Source organism: Urocampus carinirostris, chromosome 5 (genome assembly GCF_059441175.1).
Source record: "Urocampus carinirostris isolate Australia breed hairy pipefish chromosome 5, RoL_Ucar_1.0, whole genome shotgun sequence".
NCBI lineage: Eukaryota > Metazoa > Chordata > Actinopteri > Syngnathiformes > Syngnathidae > Urocampus > Urocampus carinirostris.
The window spans coordinates 35,842,815-35,866,979 of NC_142353.1; the positions used below are offsets into that span (position 1 = coordinate 35,842,815).

At 38.1% G+C, this 24,165-nt stretch overlaps 1 protein-coding gene across 1 annotated transcript in view; it reads left to right on the forward strand.

Annotated features, from left to right (window-relative positions):
• Positions 1 to 23,081, forward strand: part of cnnm4b (cyclin and CBS domain divalent metal cation transport mediator 4b) — a 42,970-nt gene extending 19,889 nt beyond the window's left edge. Inside the window, exons 3-8 of the mRNA XM_088336597.1 lie at positions 1,043 to 1,186; positions 1,258 to 1,392; positions 4,116 to 4,285; positions 10,014 to 10,110; positions 17,192 to 17,385; positions 20,119 to 23,081. Coding sequence (XP_088192723.1) covers positions 1,043 to 1,186; positions 1,258 to 1,392; positions 4,116 to 4,285; positions 10,014 to 10,110; positions 17,192 to 17,385; positions 20,119 to 20,370 — 992 coding nt within the window. The 3' untranslated portion in view covers positions 20,371 to 23,081. The remainder of the gene's footprint in view (positions 1 to 1,042; positions 1,187 to 1,257; positions 1,393 to 4,115; positions 4,286 to 10,013; positions 10,111 to 17,191; positions 17,386 to 20,118) is intronic.
• Positions 23,082 to 24,165: the final 1,084 nt, after the last annotated feature.

Here is a 24,165-nt window from a genome sequence, read left to right on the forward strand (position 1 = left end):
TATTGAACGCAACGACTTCGGTGAGCTACTCCGGCTATATATTTTCCCAGTATCTTGTTTCAGAGTGATCTCGATGTTTCTGTAATGGGTCTTTTTTTATTGTTATATGCACAGTAAAATTGCGAGCGAAAAAGAAAATAGAAACTAAGGAATGGTTGGCATTTCTTGAATCCCAAGACTTTTACCTTCCGAATGATATTTGGAACGATGCATTTGAGTGACATCGTACAGACACTGTTTCCACTGTTTTTGGGGGTGCGCCCTATAACCCGGTGCGCCCTATAGTGCGGAAAATACGGTAATTGTTCCTGTTTAAGTCCCGCCCCCTCTCCACATACTGGCTACCATATATGTGCATAACAACTGACACCCTAATTTCAGTATTTTATTTTATAGTTGTAAATTTGGCTTTGATGCAAGTTTATATGGTACAAAGAATACTTCCATGACGAGAAATTCATCATCTTTGTACTGCGCGCTTGGACGGTGCCGCCACATCTGTCTGTTGTACTTTGTAGGTAGAAATAAACACGCCTAGCTTTCTTTAATGCCAAGTGTTCAGCGTTGGATTGGAGGTTGTATGTTGCATCGTGAGCAATTGAGAAACTTCTGGTTATCAGTGTACGTAGTAAATCATGACCTGCTTTCAATAAGTATCAGTAATGCTTGGGAATACCAGGTTCTGTAAATCGGTCATTTGGCGCAAACCGTGCTGCATTTTGTAATGACAGCTGATTTACAAAATGTTATCAATAACATATTACAGTACTCATTACCGAGAAAAGTACCATAATTACGTTTTAGGAACACATTCCTTTGTAATGCATTAGTCCCAACAGTGCTAATGGGCTACACCAATTGAAAACTGAAATTTTGAACGGCTCTTATATAATCAAAAACTGATTTTAGTTTTGCTTTTTGACCAACAATTTGGCTCATTCTTGGGTGCTACGAGTTGCCGAAGTTCCCAATTCCTATTCAAATTTTTACAGTTTACAAGTTTACAATTCTCAAAATTATGCTGTTTCAATGCCCTCTTTAGGCAAGTCCCACCTGGCCATCGTGCAGAAGGTGAACAACGAGGGTGAGGGCGACCCATTCTATGAGGTGCTAGGCTTGGTTACGCTGGAGGACGTTATCGAGGAGATCATCAAGTGTGAGATCCTGGATGAGTCAGACCAGTACAGTGAGTCACATGCACAAGTTGTCATCTCTTTAACAGGTGCCTAATTTTTGTGGTTTTGTATGTGGTCTCAGCTGACAACCGCACCAGAAAGAAGGTAGCGCCCAACAAGAACAAGAGAGACTTCTCTGCCTTTAAGCATGAAAGCGAGTCGAAAGTGAAGATATCTCCTCAGCTGCTTCTGGCAGCCCACCGCTTTTTGGCTACAGGTGCGAAACATTTCATCCGACAGTTATATTTTGTTAGTGTGGGGCTATCTGTTTTGAATGATTGCACATTCCCTACAATATAATTTGAATGTTTTCCTGTAACAAATAGTTACATTTGCAGCGTTCGAACGTCCTTTAAAAAGATTTTTATGTAGGACAAGTGGCTCTACGGAGACCCTTATAATAGCTCACTAAATTCCCAAAAAAAACATTTTGGAAATTAAGATTGAAAATGAATGAAAAATCATTGACATAATCATTGTCTGTAAACGCATCATCAATTATTTTAAAATTATTTTTAAAATCAGCCTATTTACTGAATATAATTCATTCGGTGCCTTTATACAAGGCTGATGTTTACGTGGTTGACTGAGCCTATTTTAACCCTGTTTGTAATAGTTGCAGCCTGGTAATATCAAAGTAACAACATAGTAATAACATGACTTAGAAATGCATGTTAAACTAGTATCTCTTGGCATTAATAGCAAAAAAAGTAGCTCTCCGCTTCAAAAATGTTGGTGACCCCCTGATGTCGAAAATTGATGCACAAGGACAAAAATGAAAACATTTATTTCGCAAAAAAAAAAAATCACCTGAGTTAAGATTACTTTATAAAACTGGCCTGGAACACTGTTCATTGGTGAAACTAACTGCTTGACCCTTCCATGTCTGCTTCCGGAGACTACTAGGGTCGAAATGGAAATCTGAGTTTGGTGACATCGGTCCTTTTTGGTTACATTTTTGAGAGATTCATTATTTTACTTCAATAAAATTACGCTAAAATAAAACACACAAGTTTAGCATGTATTATTATTATTTTTTTGTGTGTATTTTTTAACACGTTAAAAGCATCAAACCAGTAGTTTGAGTGATGCATGTTTTACCATGCCTAAAATTTCTTAGTATGTTTCAGGGTTCTGTTTTCTATCTCCACTTGTTGAGCTGTTAGGTAAACCCTGTACGACAGACGCATTTGCTTAACGTGGTGATGGATTCCCTCAAAGTTGTATTCACAGGACCGGCCGCTTCTTTGTTTGCGGCATGGGCGCGGCCCAAGATGCCCTTGTCGCAATCTCATTCCGCTCCCTTTAGTCGTGTTTGCGTTGCATGTGATAAGTTAACCATTATGAAATATGACTTTTTCATACGGCCTGGGCAGTGTAGAACAAGATTGCAACAAACCATTATTTGTTTTTAATTTTTTCAATAGGATACATTTTTTTAAATTTAAAACCCCGTATTCTAAAGATTTGTTTTTCCAACTCTACATTGTATAAATAATATAATTATACTTTGGCCACGAAAATAAGCAGGTGTAATCATCTTTCTCTAAAGTATAATAATTAACAGTGTCAGGCTGAAACATGTTTCCACCAAAATAATCACATTTAATAAATCCCCATTATATGCATGTTTTTTTTTTTCAAACCTAAACCTGGCTTTTTCAGATTTTGGATTTCTCAATAATTTGAATTTATCAACAATTTGGGTTTTTTTTATCATTTGTATCAATGTAATGTACATAGATACAAATATCCCCCACACATTTGGGTTGCCCTGTATCATAGTTAATGAAAAATTATGGTCGTTAAATTAACAAATTTGTGACCTGAGATTTTTGCCGACCCCTGCAACACGTTAGTTTCAGTTAAAAACAATATATAAAATGTATTAAAATCAATGTAAATGTGTCAAAATCCATCACGTCATGGCATAATGGAAAAGGCATATAAACGATGAATTGATTACTTAAATAGTCGATTTATCGAAATATTTTTGCAAACATGCCGCAGAAATTGAAATCAGTATAGTATTTTTTTTAATATTTGTTATTTTCACAACATTTCAGGGCCTAAAATTCCATATTCCTGGATGAATGTAAATGGTCTGCATTTATATCGCGCTTTTCAAGTCAATGAAGACCTCCCAAAGCGCTTTACAATGTGCTTCACCAGCATCTCATGACAAAAAATTTAAGGACACCAGGGCAGACAACTGAAAGGTTGCCTGCTCCTTTTTTCCCAACTTGAAACACAAATAGACGACTAATCGCAAAAAAAAAAAAAACTTTTCCCTTTTACACACCAACTAACCGATACCAGCGTCAGCCATGCAACTACCTGCTATCGGGGGCATTAGGGATTCAGTGTCTTGCCCAAGGACACTTCAACATATAACACGGAGGAGCCGGGAATCGAACCTGCGACCTCTTGATCCCAAGACCTCCTGAGCCAATGCCGCCTGAGAAAATTTGCTACCACCTTGCTAACCAAAGCAGCAGCACTATGGGAAGTCCATCCGTGGAGGCAAAAGTAGCTGTCTGGTGCCATTGACAACAAATAAATGCCTCACACAAATAGATGGCTTTTCCTCCCCATCGGGGTCGTTGCTTTAACAGAACAGATGCGCTGTTGCTAAGCAAAACAGCACACCAACCGTGATTCGAGCCAACAGATACATCACCTACCTCAGACAGATAAACTTGCCTCAAAGACACAGAGGAACTTTATTTTCACCTATTCAAAGACGTTTAAGACGTGGTAGGATATTACATTGCTAGCCAAAATAGCAGCACTTGCCGAGAATTGCAAACACCCAGTGTCTAATTAATCTAGGTATATAAATCAAGATTTATAATGATCTTAATTTACAAATGGTTGGGGTGGCATTGTTGTTCACCAAAACGGCAACTAACCATACTTCACAAATGTGTATGCCTCCAGAGGTGCCGCTTTTCAACCCTACTCAGATATCCGACAAAGTGCTGCTGCGAATGCTGCGCCACCCAGACGTCATCCAGGAGATCAAGTTTGATGAGAACGACAAACGCTCACCGCATCACTACGTTTACCAGCGGGGGAAATCTGTTGACTTCTTCATACTCATACTGCAGGTAGATCTTGTCTGTTGATTATTAAATGTTCTGTGTGCATTTAATCCGTCACGTTGACTTACCTTATTTGTGCAAGGATCGATCAGTCGAATAATATCGCTGACCACAATCGCAAAACACTAAGTGGAACGGGAATCAAACCCGGGTCCCCGCAGTGAGTGCGCCTAACCACTAGTGATTCTACCAGTGACATAGATCATACACGGAAAGGCATTAGATCTCATTATCACACTATTTTTAGTCACAGTATCAGAGGCGAATGTTAGAGAATGAAGAAAAGAGAAAGCTGTCTTAAAAGATATAAATAAACACAAAAAAGAACGATGAGAATGAATACATCGTAAATTTTATTTCAGTTTGCGTTCATAATTTACATTGTCAAAGAGTGACTGAAATCATGGCAACACACATTCGTTTGTCACCTATAATGTTTAGTTTGAGCTGAGAAAAAGAGTAGCAAAATAATATACACATTTTAATCAAATATTAGGGGTGCGCATTATACATGTCAAGTCATGTTTCTTTGTATAGCCCTTAATCACAGAGTCTCAAAAGGGCTGCACAGACCACTAATTATTGCAAACCACAGACTATTATTACACCATCCCCTGATCTAAAACCTACAAGAGGGCAAGGAAAAACTCAAAAACCTTAACATAAATACAATGAAGAAACCTTGAGAAGGGGACCGCACGTGAGGTTACCCACCTTCCAGGATGACCAGGCTGCAATTGATGTTGCTATAACAAATAATTCACATGTATTTTCAACATAAAATATAGGTTATTCATATGCTATAGAATAGAAGTGTGTTTTAAGCCTAGATTTAAACAGTTCCACTGAGGTTGTAGATCGAATCTCAGGGGGAAGCGCATTCCACTGCACCGGGGCCCGAATGGAGAACGCTCTCGAACCTGCTGATCTCTTGTCTCCAGGGATCACTCGTAGACCAGCATTTTCAGAGCGAAGGCTCCGGACCGTAAAATGGGGGAAATTGAATCTGAAAAATATGAGTGTGCAAGTCCATGCATGATTTTGTATAATACCAACAGAACCTTAAAATCACATCTTAAGATCACAAGGAGACAATGCAGGTTGGCTAAAATCGGGGTAATGTGATCAAACTTTCTTGTCTAAGTTAAAAACTTTGCTGCAGCAATTTGTACCAGCTGAAAGCTCTTGATTTTGGACTTGGGGAGACCGGAGAGTAGTGCATTACAGTAATTGAGGCGGGAGGTAACAAACACATGAATTATAATCTCCGCATCCGACTGAGACAGCAAAGGGCGAATTTTAGCAATGATGTGAAGATGGAAAAAGGCTGTTCTTTTATTATTCTTAACGTGTGTTTGAAAGGACAGATTTGGGTCAATTATAACACCTAGATTTTTGACTGAGTCATTCTGGGTGATATTACATTTTTCAATTTTCAGAGCAGTTTTTGAGAACAAGTCACGGCATTTAGATGGACCAATAACTAACATTTCGGTCTTTTCAGAGTTAAGGCGCAAGAAGTTGAGTAACATCCATTCTTTTATCTCAGTGAGGCAGGACTCCAAATTTCCACAGTTTAGTGTGGCAGATTCCTCCATCGGAAGATATACATGAATAATAAAATAATTTGTAATTATCTGTCTTTTTTGATAAAAAAATATTACTACTACATCCAGTAAGTTGCCCAGATTTTATGTCATCGTGCCAAATCATACTTAGTCTGGTGTGAATCATTATTATTTTTTTAAATGCATTCCTCATGATTGCCACCCCTGGCCAAAAAGATAACTGCAGCCTTTTTGTGTCAAGCAATTTGTATTTATCTTAGTTGCAATGGTTTTAAAAGATAAAAAGACAATAGAGGTCGACTAAATTAATCCAACCAATTGAAAGGGCCTAGTTCTTGCATCAATTTTGTCTTGTCAAGTATTCCTTGTGTCTAGTGTTGGGAGTACTCTCCTAAATTGCGAATCCGTGCTTTTTTGTTGCGTCAACAAAAAGGAGATGTCACTTTGCTGATTGCGAAAGCTCTGTGGGATGATGTTTTTCTGTTTAAGAATTTTTGCAGTCGTGTTGTGGCCAGCATGATTCATGCGAGACGTTCATGTTTTTACGAAATGGTCGCAGTCGTTAGTCTTGCAAAACTTTGTCAGTTTTGGTTAGTCTTTTATGGTTTATTTTGTGCTGTATGAAGTTTCGCACAGTGCCACTTATCTTTTGTGACCAAAAGGTTCGGTCTTTTGTAATATAAGCCAGTTTTACGAAGCAATTTTTGACCCTTTGGTTGCTTTCATTTTGCTTTGGAGTAGAGATGCATTAAAAAAAATTCGGTTTTGGTAGCTGCAAACTGGACTTTGATTAAGGTTCCCATGCTATAAAGAGAACTCTTACTTACTAAAGATAAGCAGTTTCTTTTTGTAAACACATACTTAGGTTGTGACATTCAGTCCAATTGACCCCAATGTCAATTGGCTGGTGCTAAGCTAGGTATGTCGAGAGTTTAATGTACTTTTATCATTGTTCTACTTCAATGTAAGTGTGACCCCTTTTGTTGCATTAGACCAGTGTTTCTCTAATAGTGGGGTGGGGCGGGATGCTCCGTCAAGTGGGGCTTGTTAACTTTCCAAAGAATTCAGTGCAATTGCACCTCCACTACATTAGGGAGCAGTGGTGCTCTCATTGGCAGTATTTTGTTTACATTGAACCTCCACGCCGTACATATAGCACAAAGTATAAGTATTGAGTATGAAGTGTAGATACGAAGTGGAGCAGATCCTCATGTGACCCAGTGAAAAAAAATATTAAGCTGAATGAGGAGACAGACTTCTTGAGGGTCTTGATTTTGGAAGATAATTGAGAATCACTGCATTAGACTGCTCTGACTCCACCACCACCATCATCATCATCAGTTCCCTCTTCCTGTTTTCTTTTAACTATTCACTCTACAGTAGCTAAAATGTCGCAAAAATATGTACCTCAAATGGGAAAGACTGTTAAGTGCAGCACCTAAAAGTTTTATTTTTCATCATAGCCAGTCACTACTAGTAGAACGAACTTGCTTGTATTATTTTCAAACTCAATCCCTATCAGTTTTAGTTCTTTGACACCATTTTTTTGCCTCCCAGGATTTTTTAAGCACTTAAGCTCTTTTCTGTAGGTTTGGCAATCAGCATCTAGTAATATACTCTGCAGTTATTTTTCATTTAATATTGTACCTTTTAGTTCGTGCATAATAAAGCATTTTGCGCTTCAGTTCTTCGGTTTGGCTGAAATGGATCATTTTAGTGCATTGCTGCTTTGGATTTTCTACTTTTGACTGTGCACAACAGCTATTAAAAGTCCCTTTAGTTGTTGATGAGCCTGTGCATGGTTACCATTAAGGGTTTGTTTTAGCTTCTGAATGCTCAGCTGCTGTGTTCTCGTCACGTTTTAACAAAATGTAGAATATGCGGGCTTGTCACAGAACACAGATATGCACTCGGTTAGGTACACAATGCGCACACACACACACACACACACACACACACGCATTGTAGTCTATGATGAATGGACACTTGACTCACCCTACCTGGTGAGTCATTAAATACTGCATTTGAACTTTGGCCCCACATAGAAAAGATTCCAGCTCTACATGCCACTGTGGCTTGAATAGATAGTGATTTGTGAGCTTATAGGACACCCCTCAGGCCAAATATTTCACATCCCGCTTGCATACCTTCCCGGGTGGATAGAGTGACACTGATTGTTGGATCTAATTGGTGCAATAATAATAATAACTGCAATAAGTAGGCCATCCACATAAAGACCCAACTGCTCAAGGAACGTTACAATCCACTTGCATCAGGGCAAAGCTGTCACCCGAGAGTTGAAACAACAGTGTGTGGCAGGTGTGTTTCTATTTGTATCATAAACACAGTACACTAATATTTAAAGTTTATGCATCTCTCTTCACCTGCACACTATTTACTGCATTCATAAGGGGCTATGGCCCTTTTATGAAAAGATAAAAAAAGGAAACTTGTTTACTGTAATTCTGCATATGGAAACAAGTTGTCCAAATATCTATAATGAGCTTCTTTTTTTAAAAAAAACGATATTGTCAGATATGTGTTGATGAGTTAAAGTGATCCCTGAGAACGCCCGATCTCTTGAAGCTAAACAAGGCCGGGCCTGGTTAGTACTAGGATGGGAAACTGCTTGGGAATACCAGGTGCTGTAAATCGGTCATTTGGCGCAAACTCTGCTGCAACAGCACTGACTGTATCCCCTATACATTTCCCTAAGGGGACCAAATCAATTGAATGATAAAATAATGATCCCACCCTCCTAATCGCCTGTGCTTGTAATGTACACTTTCTACACGGATATGGTGGCCTTCGCCTCTCTTTCAGATTCAGATATACTTTATTGTCATTCTTGTACACGTGTATACAGAACGAAATGTCGATACATCGGACCAGCACAGTTTCCTTAAATGTACAGATATAAATAAAATGTTGTATTGAGTTGGAGTATTGAAGTACTAATAATATACTAAATAATTATAGCTATGTATAGTATTATACAGTAGTGCAAAGAGTGCAAGAGGAGCAGCTAAACAGATGTGCAAAATGGGCATTCAGGTAAACAAGTCACTATACAATAACACTGGAGTACGATAGTGCTTTACATCATGTTGAATAGTTTGCATGCTGCTAATGTGGTGTGCACACCAAAACAATGGTCCTGCGTACGTCCGAGGTCCCAAACATACTGTGTATGATGGCGTCCAGCTGTTGTGGATGTAGTGATGCTGTGCAACGGATTAAGTGTGTCGTTGTTGTTGCTGCATTTCACACATTCCAGTCCACCCATTGTGCAGGTCTATGCAGACAAACAAGCCAGAGGCATCCTTAGCATCATCAACTACCAGTCTGCCTCTCTCCCCCATCCCCAAATAGAATTTGGTACACATTTATTGCAAGAAATGTCAAACTAATTACTGTAGCTTCTGTTGTTCTGACTGTACTGACTCCTGTCGGCCAAATTAGGTAACTGCAACAAATGTCACTAGGGCTGGACAATCAAATTGGTACAAATAATTTTCGATTTTATATATTGGCAATTGGTTAGAAAGTTAAATAAAGAGATGGAATCCAAGACCGTTATTGGAATCATGATAAAAGTTTTTTTCTCATTGTTAAAATAATGTGTACAGTCTGCAAATGCTTCAAACGTGTTTACAATAATTAGCACGTGCTACAAATAAAATATTTTGAAACAAGCTATGATTGTTAAGGTTTCGTTAAAACATATTTTAAAGCATTTATGGTTTTCTGAACGTTTTGCACTGGATGTCATTAGTAATTTAGCTTTCTTGAAATAAAGTTGTCCAGTTTATTGTTTAGTTTAAAATTGCAGCTGCTCGTAATGATTGCAATATGTAATTGGATTTTGGGGGGTGCATTACCCAGCTCCGATTGCTTTATATATTTGTAGTAAATAAAAAAATATACATTTAAATAAAAATGTGTTATTATAGTTTTGATTACACTGAAACAGTAATAAATACATTTGATATTTTTTCCTGCTTTATAATTTGTATTTAATTAAGTCTTTATTCCTTCAAATAAAATGTAAAAATACTTTAGATGTAAAAAAGTATTGTTTTTGAAATAACCTGCCAAAAACAAATAACAATGTAGGTAAATCTGCAACTTTGCATACTAAGAAATACAATTTTTTTCTCCAACAGGGTCGAGTAGAAGTGGAGGCTGGCAATGAAAATATGAAGTTTGAGACTGGACCGTTCTCATTTTACGGCATCATGGCGCTCAGCGCTCCTTTATTGGGTGAGTACCACAAAACACTAGCCTCAAGCCAATTCCTGAGTAGGAATTCACCCAGAAAAGCAAAGTTTCTCCAGATTTGAACACCTAGTATTTTAAATTATTTAATATGCGTCATGACGTGTCCACGTAGTTGTGTTTAGCTTTTCTCTCTATTTCTGAATTTCCCAAATCATGATTGATTCTTCTAGTCTATTATATCTTGGGTGGGATCTTATTGGGTACATTTTCAGAATGATTGATGGATTCTGAAGATGAACAAAAAACAAACATTTTATTTATTTTAGAAGATTTTTACACAACATTATTCAATTAAAAGGTTCATATACCTTATTTATTTGTGTATAACGTGCACCTCTATATTTATTTTAATTTTAAATCGCTCTAAAATTTTGTTTCACTTTTTCACAGCTAAAACTAAGTATTGTCAATGACAAACATGGTTGAATACGAGAGGCCATGATTCATATCATTTATTGACAACATAATCTATGAACACAATACAGACATACAATTTACAATGTATTCATTTAGTGTCCTTCAAAGTACGATTCATGATCGGCTACGCCAAAGCGTTTTCCTCATTCCGCTTTCTTGCATTTATTTATATCTTTCAGGGCGACTTTTTGTTTTCTCCATTTGTCTATGGTAACGTGAGTAAATATAGTGTGATGATGAGATAATATCGAATGCCTTTTCGTTTGTCATCTATATCACCGCTGTGACAGGTTTCGATTCCCATAGTATCCTATTTTTTTGCGATTGTTGAATGATCAGTCTTTGCGTGAAAAAATTATATCGTAAAACATTGTGTATGAGTTATTTTCTAGTTAATAAATAAACTAATAATATGTATGTGGATTCTTTTATATACATCTGTTGTTCCGATGCTTTTTTTTTAATTAGTTCTTCTTGGCTCAGCAGACACCATTTTATATCTGAATTATAACATTTTTTTATTATCATTCATACTGGTTTCCTGTTTTTTTACTGCAAATGTAATTCTGAGTTTAATTTGATCCTTTTGTCTTTTTGATGACAAAAACTTAATTTATTAACGAGGAGCAAAATAGTAAATTAATAAACCTGTTGTACAATAAGAATAAACTGATTTAATCCTGGTAAATAAGACTTTATTGTAACCCTGCTAATTTTAAAATGATGTTTGGCTGGGTTTTGAGTAATCCCTTTAGTGTAACTGTAATCCTTTCTCTGCGCCCCTTCTTTCTCTCCGTATACTTTTCCTCCTTCTCCTGCATCATTCTTTCTTGCTGGGTCTCCAGTTTGCAAATTATGGGACATTTTTCCATATCCAAACCCCACAAAAATCCTCACAGGAGACCAACCCCACCTTCGTTCTTTTCTCTGTTTTGCATGTGCTCACTATGGTGTATCGGCATCCCACCTTTTGAGCCTACCCCAAATCTGGTTACCATTTGTACTTTCTTCTCTCAGCGGCCCCTCCTCGTCCTCGCCTCCGTTCCTTTAAGAGGTTTTCTATGTTCGCTCGGTTGACAGGTAACCTCCTGCATGTCGGGGTCTCTTAACACAGTTTCAGGGGAACTTTGTTAATGGGGTCCTTTCTTAGTAGATTGACTCTTGATTAGGCTACATATGTAGACTAGAAAGTAACAATAGCTGTTCATTTATTTCTACAAAGCAACTAACATATTGTTTTTCCTCCAACATAAGACGTATACAAAAATGTGTTCCAAAAAAGACGAAAAATAACAGGACTGAAAGTTTTATTAAGCCACCAGCAATAGGGCATAAGCTATCTGCAGTGGCTTGCCAACTATTTGCCCCCCTTGAACTTTGTGACCTTTTGCAAAATTTCAGACTTCAAACAAAAATATATAAAACTGTTATTTCTTGTGAAGCATCAATAATAAGTGGAACACGATCATGAAGTGTAACACACTTTATTGGATATTTCAAACTTTTTTAACAAATAAAAAACGAAAAAGTGGGTGTGCAAAATCATTTTGCCCCTTTACTTTCAGTGCAGCAAACTCTGTCCAGAAGTTCAGTGAGGATCTCTGAATGATTCAATGTTGATCTAAATGTCTAACGATGATAAATGGAATACACCTGTGTGTAATCAAGTCTCTGTATAAATGCACCTGCACTGTTATAGTCTCAGAGGTCTGTTTAAAGCGCAGAGAGCATCATGAAGAACGAGAAACACACAAGGCAGGTCCGAGATACTGTCGTGGAGAAGTTTAAGGCTGGATTTGGACACAAAAAGATTTACCAAGATTTATACATCCCAAGGAACACTGTGAAAGCAATAATAATGAAATGGAAGGAGTATCAGACCACTGCAAATCTACCAAGATCGGGTCACCCCCCTAAACTTTCAGCTCATACAAGGAGAAAACTGATCAGAGATGCAGCCACGAGTCCCGTGATCACTCTGGATGAACTGCAGAGGTCTACAGCTGAGGTGGGATAATCTGTCCATCGGACCACAATCAGTCGTATACTGCACAAATCTGGCCTTTATGGTTTCTCAATGTGCAAAACTCAGAGACATACCCCGAGCGACTTGCAGCTGTAATCGCAGCAAAAGGTGGCGCTACAAAGTATTAACTCAATGGGGCTGAATCATTTTGCAGACCCACTTTTTCGTTTTTTTATCAGTTAAAAAAAGTTTAAAATATCCAATAAAGTGTGTTCCACTTCATGATTGTGTCCCACCTATTGTTGATGCTTCACAAGAAATTACAGTTTTATATCTTTATGTTTGAAGTTTGAAATGTGACAAAAGGTCACAACGTTTAAGGGGGCCAAATAGTTTCGCAAGCCACTGTATATCTGTTTTGATAACAAAAACATGGCTGTCATCCTGTCGTTGGTTCGAGAAACTAAAGGAACAGTTTAGTTCTGCAGTTAGTTTTTCAAATTGGCACCAGTCCTTCATCTGCCCGTTTTTCTAGGATATAGTCCATTACAATACAAAGATTAATTGATGTAGATTCTAGCCTACTAACACACACAAAACTCACTTGTTGACATCCAGTAGGAAGCTTTTCACAATGTTTCATGCTTATTATGAAACAAACATATTTTGGCAAGCAAAGATTTACATATTTGCATGTTGTATTTATTTTTTGAAAGCAAATTTTTCATGGGAAATACGTATACTAGGGGTTTTGTATGCGTGCTTTCTTTGAAGTCAAACGAAAAATATTATTTCCTTATTTTTTCCACAATAAATTTAACTTTGACTGCATTTTTACTTTACGTTACCTACTGGATGTTTGGTAATGTTATGATGACAAGTTTTAATCAGCTAACCACTAACTCACTGTAAGCTTAATTTAGTGATTTTTCCAATAGTGTAGCTCGTTTGAGTTTAGCTCCACACCACAAATATCTAACAAAGTTGCCATGTGTAGGTAAAACCGTGTCCTATGACTCACTGAGGCCTCCTGCCGGACGAATCGCGCTGACTGGTAATCGTAATACTTTGCTCGCGTGTTAGCGTGAGCCTGATTCTGCATGACATCGTTTTTGTGTGATGCCCTGGCTGGTTAGTCACCAAAAACTGCTACTGTGTAGGTGCGTGCATCCTTTGTGTTTGAGGAGAGGTGGAAAATAACCAATAGTCTTTTTTTTTAAAAAGCCTTGGGGCCATTGTTGAGTAATTAGATAGGTACAGCGGGGAAGGGATAATTGTTGTGACTAATGATGAGATCCAAAAGCTAGAAAATTTTCCTTTTTCCTCTATGTTCTCTTCTAGAGATACGACAGGAATCCGTTCTGAGGTTGGGATCGCAAAGCGATATTGCCTTGTAGCGGGGGACAGAAACCTATGGTAATGAACCCTAAACCCCCCTACCGCAGATAAACCCGTTAAAAAAACAAAATAGTCTAGAGTAAGTACAACTTACGTGTAACATATGTGCAAATGATTAAATAACATTTTAAATAATGTACATGTAAACAAAATTAAAATGTTATTTGCCTTTGGTGTGTCGTGCTGGTCAAGTAGAGTACCGGGTGGATGCAATGGGGGGTTAGGAGACCGCAACCGTGAATTTCAAATGGAACAGATTTTAAAATTTTTACTTGCATGGATTTTTTAGATTCTCCGAAGATTTCCTTGCCTTAATTGTTGCCTTATTCTTAATAACGGTCCCGATCGTCAAATAATAATAATAATAATAATAATGATAATGAGAGTAGCAATTAATGTAACCTCTTTGTGTTTCTTGATTATCACAAGCTTTGTTTTCACTGCTATGTTTTTGCTGTAAGTTTTAGAGCCATAAGGAATAATTACAGCACAAAAATTCCCCGTATTCCATTGCCCTCTCGCAAAATTTTTACGATGCACACGAGATTCTGAACTGAATGAAGAAAGAGAAAGGCATTGTATAGGTAGTTCAGCTAATAGCATATCTGTATTTTTATGATGCCGTGACGTCAACCAATGGCAGACAGGCATCTTGGAGATGTAACTCGTCATACACACAAACACCACAAAGTGTAATTTTTTTGGTAAGTTTTTGGTGCTCAAATAAATTTGTTGATGTTGCATAGTGCCGTAAAGTGGTGCTAAAAACATCTTATTCCACATTGTAAAGTGAAAACATGATGAGGCGGGGTTGCCGTATCCCAGGGGTCTACTGTACTTTTTGCCTGAAACCAGTTTCTGAAATAACGTCGGCCCTCATGCACGGGGCGTGCATCTTTTACGCCAGGCGTACAACTTACAAACCGTCTCTGCCCGGGTGGCCGACAACTTTTTCATTGGAAAAAAAGGAATCTTTCGGGGGGGGGGGGGTTTGTTTGTTTTTTGTTGTTCGTTCGGTTTGGAAATTTCGGTTCGTTTGGCAATTTGCATACTCAGCAGCCAATCAGAAGCCTGCATCGAATACCTTCGTGCTCCCGGACTCTCCCAAGCGTTATAAGGTCGTGGATTTGCATATCATTTTCCAAAGTAGACACACAGAGAACACAAGAAAAATTGAGAAGTGGTAAGGAATCGAGCCAAAACCTCAGCCCCGTAAGAAATATTCAAAAGAAGCTAACAAAATTGATGACGCTACAAAACGTAAACGTACATTAAAAGCATCGTGGAAAGAGGAGAAAGATGAGTAAATACAGGTACCTACTGATGTCAGATGGAAAACAGCGATGACAACCTTTCAGTTGTCTGCCCTGGTGTCCTTAAACTTTTTGTCATGAGATGCTGGTGAAGCACATTGTAAAGCGCTTTGGTAGGTATTCATAGACTTGAAAAGCGCTATATAAATGGAGACCATTTACATTTCATACTGTTTATTTTGTCTTTTATGAGCATATTTGATATTGAAGCATTCCTAAAGCAATCCGGTTACATTACTTCAATGTTATAGTATTCGGATTACGTTACAGATTACATTTATCAACTGGTGATTAGTAGCAGTATCTGATTACATTTTTAAAGTAACCCTCCCAACTCTGCTGATATTTAATATAAAACTGCAATGATCCAACATGAAATGGAGTGCATGTGTCCATGTGTGCGTCAGTAAACTGGTGCCCTGTTGCATGAGCACAAACTGCATCGTTTGCATCACAGATTGCTTTTTTTGTGTCTCACACTTTTGTCTCAGACGTCACGCGGTTTTCTTGTCAGCGTGTCGAAGGAGTGGGACTTTTTCATCGTCTGACTTCCTGAGTCCTGAATCATGCCACCTAAATTTTCCTAAAGGCTTTGCTGGGCTAAAAAAAACCTTAATCCTAGTTTAGAACCAAGACTGTAATTCTTTTGGTGATGAAAACTGATGATGAAAGTTTTGTTTGGAAACATAGTCCTGACTTCATATCTGTTTTGAAACCCCCAGGACCGAATTGCAATGATGTTTCTATGTTTTGTTTTTAAACTCTGGTCTTGGCTTCAAAATAATTCCACTGGTTTTATAAGAACGGAGTATTTTTTTAATGGAGCTAGAAATATCTACCTTTTTCTTAAAATGGTGCTTCAAAAGTCAAATATTTAATTATGGCTTAACTCTTTAAAGCTGCTTATTGCTCTTATTCCAAAGATAAGGTTTTACCATTGAAAGCATTCATATAATCTTTACTTTGAAACCGTAATCCAGGTTTAAATCATAATCCTCGGACACAAATTTGAAACTCAAGTTCAGACGTCTCAAACTTTTTCTGAAATACACTCAGTTGACCAGTAAACAAATGATTTTACTAGAAAATCACAATGACCCAGCAACGGTGAGTTATTTTCAGAACAGGTCCCCGGGCACCTCAGCTGAACTTAAACCGTGCCCGGGTGCACCACATTGGAGACCTCTGCTCTAGTTATAAAACATGAATGAATGAAAACTTTATTTCGAACATAAAAATAAAAACAGGACAAAAACAATGAGACAACAACGAAATAATGTCACACAACATGTTCGAAAAGGGGTAGTCAGAAGCAGATGCATAACTGGGTGTTTAAACCGGTCTTGTCAAAAGTTAAAGCTTTAACTCTGAGTTTTTAATAGTGGTTCTAAACACCCCCCCCCCTGTTATTTTTTTAACGTGCTAAAGTTTTAACTCCATTTCACATTAGAACACCTTAAACTCAAGTGTATTACCTTTAAAGGTTTATTTCAATTCCAGAGTTAAAGCTTTAACTCTCAGTTACCTTGTTTGTCCTTGTTTTCTAATAAAGGACAGCCATAAAATGTTCCAGTCAATGATGGAAAATTGTTGGTGAATGTAACCTCTGCAGACAGAGAAATATAAAAGATGTGAATGTTAATCGAGTTTTGTTTAACTTAAACCCCTTCTTTTGTAACAAAGTCTAATTCATTTTTATAAATCACCTCTCCTCCTCCCTAGTCTTCACTAAGGAAATGTGACATTCCGGGTTTGCTTTGGGCCCAGTCCTGCAAATCAAGTTAATTGGTTGGGTTGGGCCGGGCTGGATTTTTAATTTTTTGGGGCCCAATCTTACCTTTACTTTGGACTTACCTCAACTTGACGGTGAAGACTTTGTGAATGCATTTGTTGTCATGGCTTTGCTGTCTTCATGACCACATATGTTATCGTTATTGTATTTAACACGTTGTGAATTTTGCGCCGGCAGAGTTCCGCTCTCCTTCGCAGCTGGCCGGGCTGAACCGAACCGCGTCTCTTAGCGGCGCCGACCGGGCCGAGTCGCTTTCGGTGAGCGGCAGCACTACCCACCTCAACAGTCAGCTCAGCAGCCAGCTCAACGTCAGCACCATCTACACACCCGACTTCTACGTGCGCGCGCTCACAGACCTGCAGTTCGTCAAGGTACGTGCCAAACGGCCAGGCTAACCAGATTTATTTACATGTTCTGGTTTTTATGAGATGATTTCCACACTTTTAACGCCATGCGTGTTTTACTTCAGTTACACCCAAAATGGATTGCCACCACCTGTGTTGAATCAATAAATCACTTAGAATAAGTCTGTTAGATGAAGTCAAGTAGGTTACAAAATCTCAAGAACACAATTGACATGCCACGATCCAAAGAAATTCTCGAAGAAATAAGATTAAGGGTGATTGAAATCCAAAAGTCTGGAAAAGGTCACTAAGCCATTTACAAGGCTGTAGTGCTCCAGCAAACCACTGTCAGAGCCATTAACCACAAATGGAGAAAATTGGCAACAGTGGCAAACATTCCCTTAGTTGGTCGACCAACTAAGATTAATCCAAGAGTGCAACAATGGCTCATCCAGGAGGTCACAAAGAACCTCGAAAAACATCCAAGGTTCTGCAGGCCTTGCTGGCCTCATTTAAGGTCAGTGTTCATGACTCCACTATGAGAAAGACACTGGCCAAAAATGACATCCATGAGAGTGTTCCCAGGCAAAAACCACTTCTCTCACAAAAGAACACAAAAAGTCGTCTTACATTTGCCAAAAAAGTTCTTGATTATCCTCAAGAGGTTTGGAGAAACATTATGTGGACTGATGAGCCAAAAATTAAACTTTTTGGAAGGTGTGCAGGTAGTTACATCTGGAGTAAAAATGTCACAGCATTTGAAATCTGGCCATCAGTTTGTGCTTTCAAACTTGAGCGCTCTTAGATCATGCAGCAGGATAACAATCCGAAACACACCAGCAACTGAACTGCACTGCCAAATGGCTCATCATTTCTCAAAAAACGTAGTGAAGGTTCTGGAGTGCCCATGTCAAAGTCTGGATTTAAATCCAATTAAGATGTTGTGATGTGACTTTAAACGTGCAGTTCATGCTAGCAAACCCTCCAAAATGTGAAACCCTTTTGCAAAGAAGAGTGGGCCAAAATCCCTCCACAATGTTGTGAACGATTCATTACAAATTATTGTAAATGTTTGATTTCTGTTATCGCCGCCAAAGGTGGCCCAATTGGCTATTTGGTTCAGGGGCAAATATATAGGGCTGGATAGGTTTTGATGTTTTTTTTGGGCTTAAATTGAATCAACTTTTCAAAACTGCACTTTAAATTTCCTTGGGTTGTCTCTGTGAGATATTCAAAGTGGTTTGATGATTTTAAACCATTGTGAGTGATAAATATGCAAAAAACTCAGAAATCAGAGAGGGGCAAATACTTTTTCATGGCACTGGATGTGAGATGTTTTTCAACACCTTGGTTATAACAACATTTATCATTTTAAATATTTGCCATAGTTTCCTGAAAATGGTCATCGGGCCCTTAGGACCGTAATTTTGAGTCAACACCCCTTCTTACGGACAGTTCCTGTGCTTCTGGGCTTGTATCTAGATAAGAGGCACAGTGTTGTTAATTCAAGCATGTTGTTTTTTGCAGGTGAATTTTCTAAAAATAAATAAACATTTCGCATACAAACACAGTTGTTCAACTATACTATATGATATATTTGATGAAAAAGACTAAATGATACATATACATTTGCACAAGCAATAACAATGTATACAAACAATAAAAGTGCTGAATATGCTCCTTTGGTTTGTGCCCGGGCCAAGGTTGATACAGTATATATTCAAAATAACTGGAACAATCAAAAAGGATATTCTTATAATTATCTTAAAAACGTTTTTGGGAACATATTTTACTACTATTTCAATGTGAATTATTTTCAGTTCATATTTTTATTTTCATATCAATCACGGTTCATGGATCCCCTAACCGCATGAGTCAGCCTTCTCCACTGTTGATGGCCTGGCCTGATTTTGGGTGGTGGCAAAGTTGGCACCAGTCCATCCCTTCATGTTATCGGCCCAGTTTCTTTTCGTATTCTCCTACTGCCCTCTTGGACTGTGCCCTGGAAAATTATCTTGTTGATGATCTTGTGACGTGACCATACCAACTCTGCAACTCTGGATCCCTTTTTTAGTGTTAACAATCATTGAGTGACTTCTGGAAAGAGAAGTCAAGCATTTATAGCTTTTACCATGTCTAAAAAAACTAAAACAAAAGGCGGTTGCAAAGTTTTTAGGGCTGTAAACCGGTCGTCTCCAAATGGCCGCTTTTGGAAACGCCTAGACCTACTATTAGAAAAATGTGTAAAATACAATGTTTAGTTTTTCAGATTGTGGTCAAGTTTGACATAGTACCAGGAAAGCTTCAAGCTATTGTCTCACTTGTTGTCCAGCTAATGTACTCATGCTACTCTCATCTGCAGGCATTTGATTGCAAAACAAATTCCGGCGAGAATAAAAACCTTCTATTGCTGTGTTTTCCAACTCCGATTACTCATTGTTAGTAGCCCTTACAGGGATTATTCAGTTTGGGACAAAACTTTCCGAGTCTTATCTTTTCAAAAGAGACCAAAACTGTCCATATTCTTTAAACGGTTCAAGAACAGGATTCAATTGACTTTGGGTACGTCTTGGATTGTGATTTTACAGAAATATTAGGGGTTAAGCCTCCAGCTTTAAATCCGATATGGCTCGTACAAAGACAAAATTGGTATTAGTTCGACTGCATGCCGCTTTTAATCAGGAGCGCTCTGTTGCCCAGAATTTATAGTGTGTATAAATATATATCCCCAATATTTACCTATTTTACCTTTTGTTCCAGATCACTCGCTCGCAGTACCAGAACGGACTGATGGCGTCGCGTCTGGACAGCACGCCGCAGTCGCCAGTGAGCGTCCACCAAATGCTCACGCTGGCGGGCCCCGGGGCCGACGCTACTGACATCACCCTGGACGAGCTGGACCACCAGGGGCCCACAGAGAATGGGCCCGACGAGACCACTCAGCTGCTTCTCAACCAGCAGAACTCTCAGAATGACACCAATCACCGCGGACAGCTGGACAATAGCGTCTGAAGCCCCGCCCCTTTAGTGTCTGAAGCCCCGCCCCCTCGTCCTTCCCCACCAATTGCACGCCGCCGCCGAAGAGACTCAGGGAGACTCACACACCGCCACCCTTCCAAAAAAGAAACGAAAATTTTAATCAACCCCTATTTTATCAACAGATCCGATGTTTGATCTCTGCCTGTAACAATGGTGACAATCAGTGCGATGATGAATGTAGCGTTTCATTGGGTTGGCGTGTGTCGCTAGAACCAAAAACAGGGGAATTTTGCTTTAAGAAAACCTAATTTATTTTGGGCCGAAGGTGATTGGGGCCACACTGCGGAAAATAAAGAAAAGACCACTTTATTTGGAATACAATATCATAGGGACGGTTTATTTGAAAATAATTGAATTGCTTGCAGATGCTTTTTTTAAAAGAAAAAACATTTGCCTATATTTCTCGCAAAAAAACTTTTTACTTATTCTATCAAGAATAAAACCACACTGTTTTACCAAAATTCTAAACCTTCGTACAGAAGATTGATCTTAAACAGTCATCCACGTTCAAATGCCTTTCTCTGAAACCTTAATCGTTTTATAGAAACCCTAACAAAAGGTTTTAACTCTAGTTTTAAATCCGATCGTTAAACCATAACAATAGCTTTAAAGTAGTTGTCAAAAGTTAAAGCTTTAACTCTGAATTTTAATTGTGATTTCTTTTTTTTAACTGCATCCAATATTGTATTGTTTTTAATGAGTCAAAGCTTTAACTCCATTTCACGTTAGAAGAACCTAAACTCGGGAGCATCAGCTTTAAAGCTTTAATTTGAGTCCAGAGTTAAAGCTTTATTGAAGTAACTTGAAACCCAATTTTTAAATTAATCTAGGTTTATATACTTTTCATTGAAACCTTAATTGTTGTTTTGGAAACCCTAACAAAATCTTGAAACATTTGAAGTAGTTGTCAAAAGTTAAAGCTTTAACTCTGAGTTAGTTTTAATTGTGACTTTTTTTTAAACTGCATCCAATATTATGTTCTCAACGAGTTAAGGCTTTAACTCCATTTCATGTAAGAACAACTTGAACTTGGTAGCTTCAGCTTTAAAGCTTTAATTTGAGTTCAGAGTTAAAGCTTTATTGAAATAACTTGAAACCCAATTTTAAAATTAATCTAGGCTTACATGCTTTTTGTTGAAACTTTAATTGTTTTTTGGAAATCCTAACAAAATGTTGAAACAATAGTTTAAAATCCTAGTGTTAAGCCATAAGTGTGTTTAAAGTAGTTGTCAAAAGTTAAAGATTTAACTCTGAATTTGTTTTAATTGTGATCTTTTTTTCAAACGGTCTCTAATATAATTTTTGGGGACAATTTAAAGTTTAGACTCCATTTCACGGTAGAATAAGTTAAACTCTAGCTTTAATTTGAATCCAGAGTTAAAGCTTTAAATCAATAACTTGCACATCACTAATTGAAACCCTACTTTGAAACCATAATTAAGGCTTTAATGCCTTTCTTCGAAACCTTAATTGTTTTTCAGATAATCTATCAAATTTTCCAGTGTGGCTCCAATCGTCCTGTGTACTTTTGCAATTTGGGTGAACTGTAGATTATATTTTTTTTACGTGTACTGGGTGAGAATGTGATTTATTCTGTTTGCCTTAATAATCGTTGGGATATTTTCCTGCTTTGACAGAATGTCGGGTTTAATCACACTTGGGGAAACGTTCTAAGCGTGACGCACTCCACTTATATTTTACTGTAACCTATCAAGTAAGCTTCTTAAAGGAACACACACACACTCTCTTTTTACTACAATGTTCGTGCGTCAGTTGTGATTTTGTAAAAAATCGGAATAATAGCTTTCTTCATCAAACACTGTCGGCAGAAAAAAGCCGCTGCCTTATTTTTTTTTTAAGTGAACATAACCTGGTTATGTATGGTAAGCTCGCAGGGCATTTTCGAAGTTTAATGTGAACATTTTTTTTTTTTTTCATGACCGTTTATAACTATGGTACGTTGAATTCTGAAAAATCGAGGGAAGAGCAGTAATCCATTATTATCCAATATCTGCACCGCTTACCCTCATTCGGGTCCCGGGGGTGCTGGAGCCCATCCCAGCTATCTCCGGGCAGTGGGCAGGGGACACCCTGAACCGGTTGCCAGCCAGTCGCAGGGCACACAGAGACGGACAACTCACTCGCTCATTCACACCTAGGGACAATTCAGACCGGCCAATTAACCTGACATGCATGTTTTGGAACGTGGGAGGAAACCCACGCAGGCACAGGGAGAACATGCAAACTCCACACGGGGAGGCTGCGGTCGCTGAACTTGAACCCTGAACCTCTGCATTGTGGCACTAACCACCCAGCTGCAATGCCGCGCAAGAGCAGTAATATCCGGTAAAAAGATTTAAAGGAAATGAGTGACACTATTTAGAATAATGTAACATTAGAAAGACAACTTGGAACAATTTGAATTACAAATGTCGAAAAATGTGATTCCTGCAATCCATCCAGTCCGGTAATGACAGGACAAAAGGTTTATGTCTGCAAAATTGTTTATAATTTTCCAATTTTGTTCTCCTCACAATTTCATGTCAATTTACTGCAAACTCCAAATTGCTATTTTAGTTTTCAGAAAATGTCTGCAATATTGAATTTTCTATTCCTATCTATCTACCTTGGTCATATCCCTGAAGAGGGGTGACCGACAGCAAGACAAACACAATAACAGAAAATAAGAAAGGGAAAAAAAACACACAAACATTTTTGGACCATGGCCAACCCAAATGCCCAAACACCCAAACAAGTTAGGCACCTCGACACCCAAGTCGGTCATGCTTTCGTCCCTCCAGATAAAACGGGACACCAGAAAGCGGCCATGTCACTCGGGTCGGGGTAACACAACACACTCTTCTGCTCAACAGCAGGGCCCGACAGCTTTCACTGGTTTACCCCTGCTGCATCATACAGGTGCCCTGCCCATCCCTTAGAACACGTCCTTCACATCCCACTATCACTTCTAGATCCATATTGAATTTTAATACGCTCAAAATCTAAATAAGCGCAAATTTGGTAAAATTAGGGATCTGTAAATTTTCCCATAAAAATGATGGTACTGGCTATCTGTTCTTGGCCTCTTTTTGTTATTCATCACAATGTTTTTTTATGTTAATATATGCCAAAGAATTTGCCTCAATGTTCCCCTATTGACCCCCCAATATATTGCGATTGGTTGAATAGAACACTAATTATTTCTGTTTGGTTGGCTGTGGTGTTCATGAAGATACTTGTGTATACACACTGTTTATTGTGAATAATATACTGTGTATAAATGTATGTATATTACATGAATGTGTAAACTAACTTTTCTTTTTGAAAGGTGTGTGTATCTGCGAAGAAGCGCCGTCAAAAGTTAAAGCTTTGACTGGTTTGATTTGACACCTTTAGCTTTAGCCTGAGCTAGCTCGCTTGAGTTAAAGCTTTAACTTTTGACAGCACTTGCAGGCTATATACAATCTGTTTATATGTACTATATGAGTATTATATATGTATATTTGTATTCATGCTTTAAAAAGTTAAAGCTTTAACTTCAGATTTAAGCTGTTTTTGAGCTCAGTTCAGGAGTTAAAGCCGTGATAAAGGGATGGTGTGTATTATTTTTAGATTTAGCTGTATTTTGTTGTGCAACAAAAAAGCACAGGGAAGATGACAAATTGCGGTGATATAAAGTAATCAAATCATTTTTCCGAATTATTCAGCCAAGATTTTTGTTTTCTTTGGGTGGATACATAGTTTAGCCTTCCTAGATGAAGCTCATGT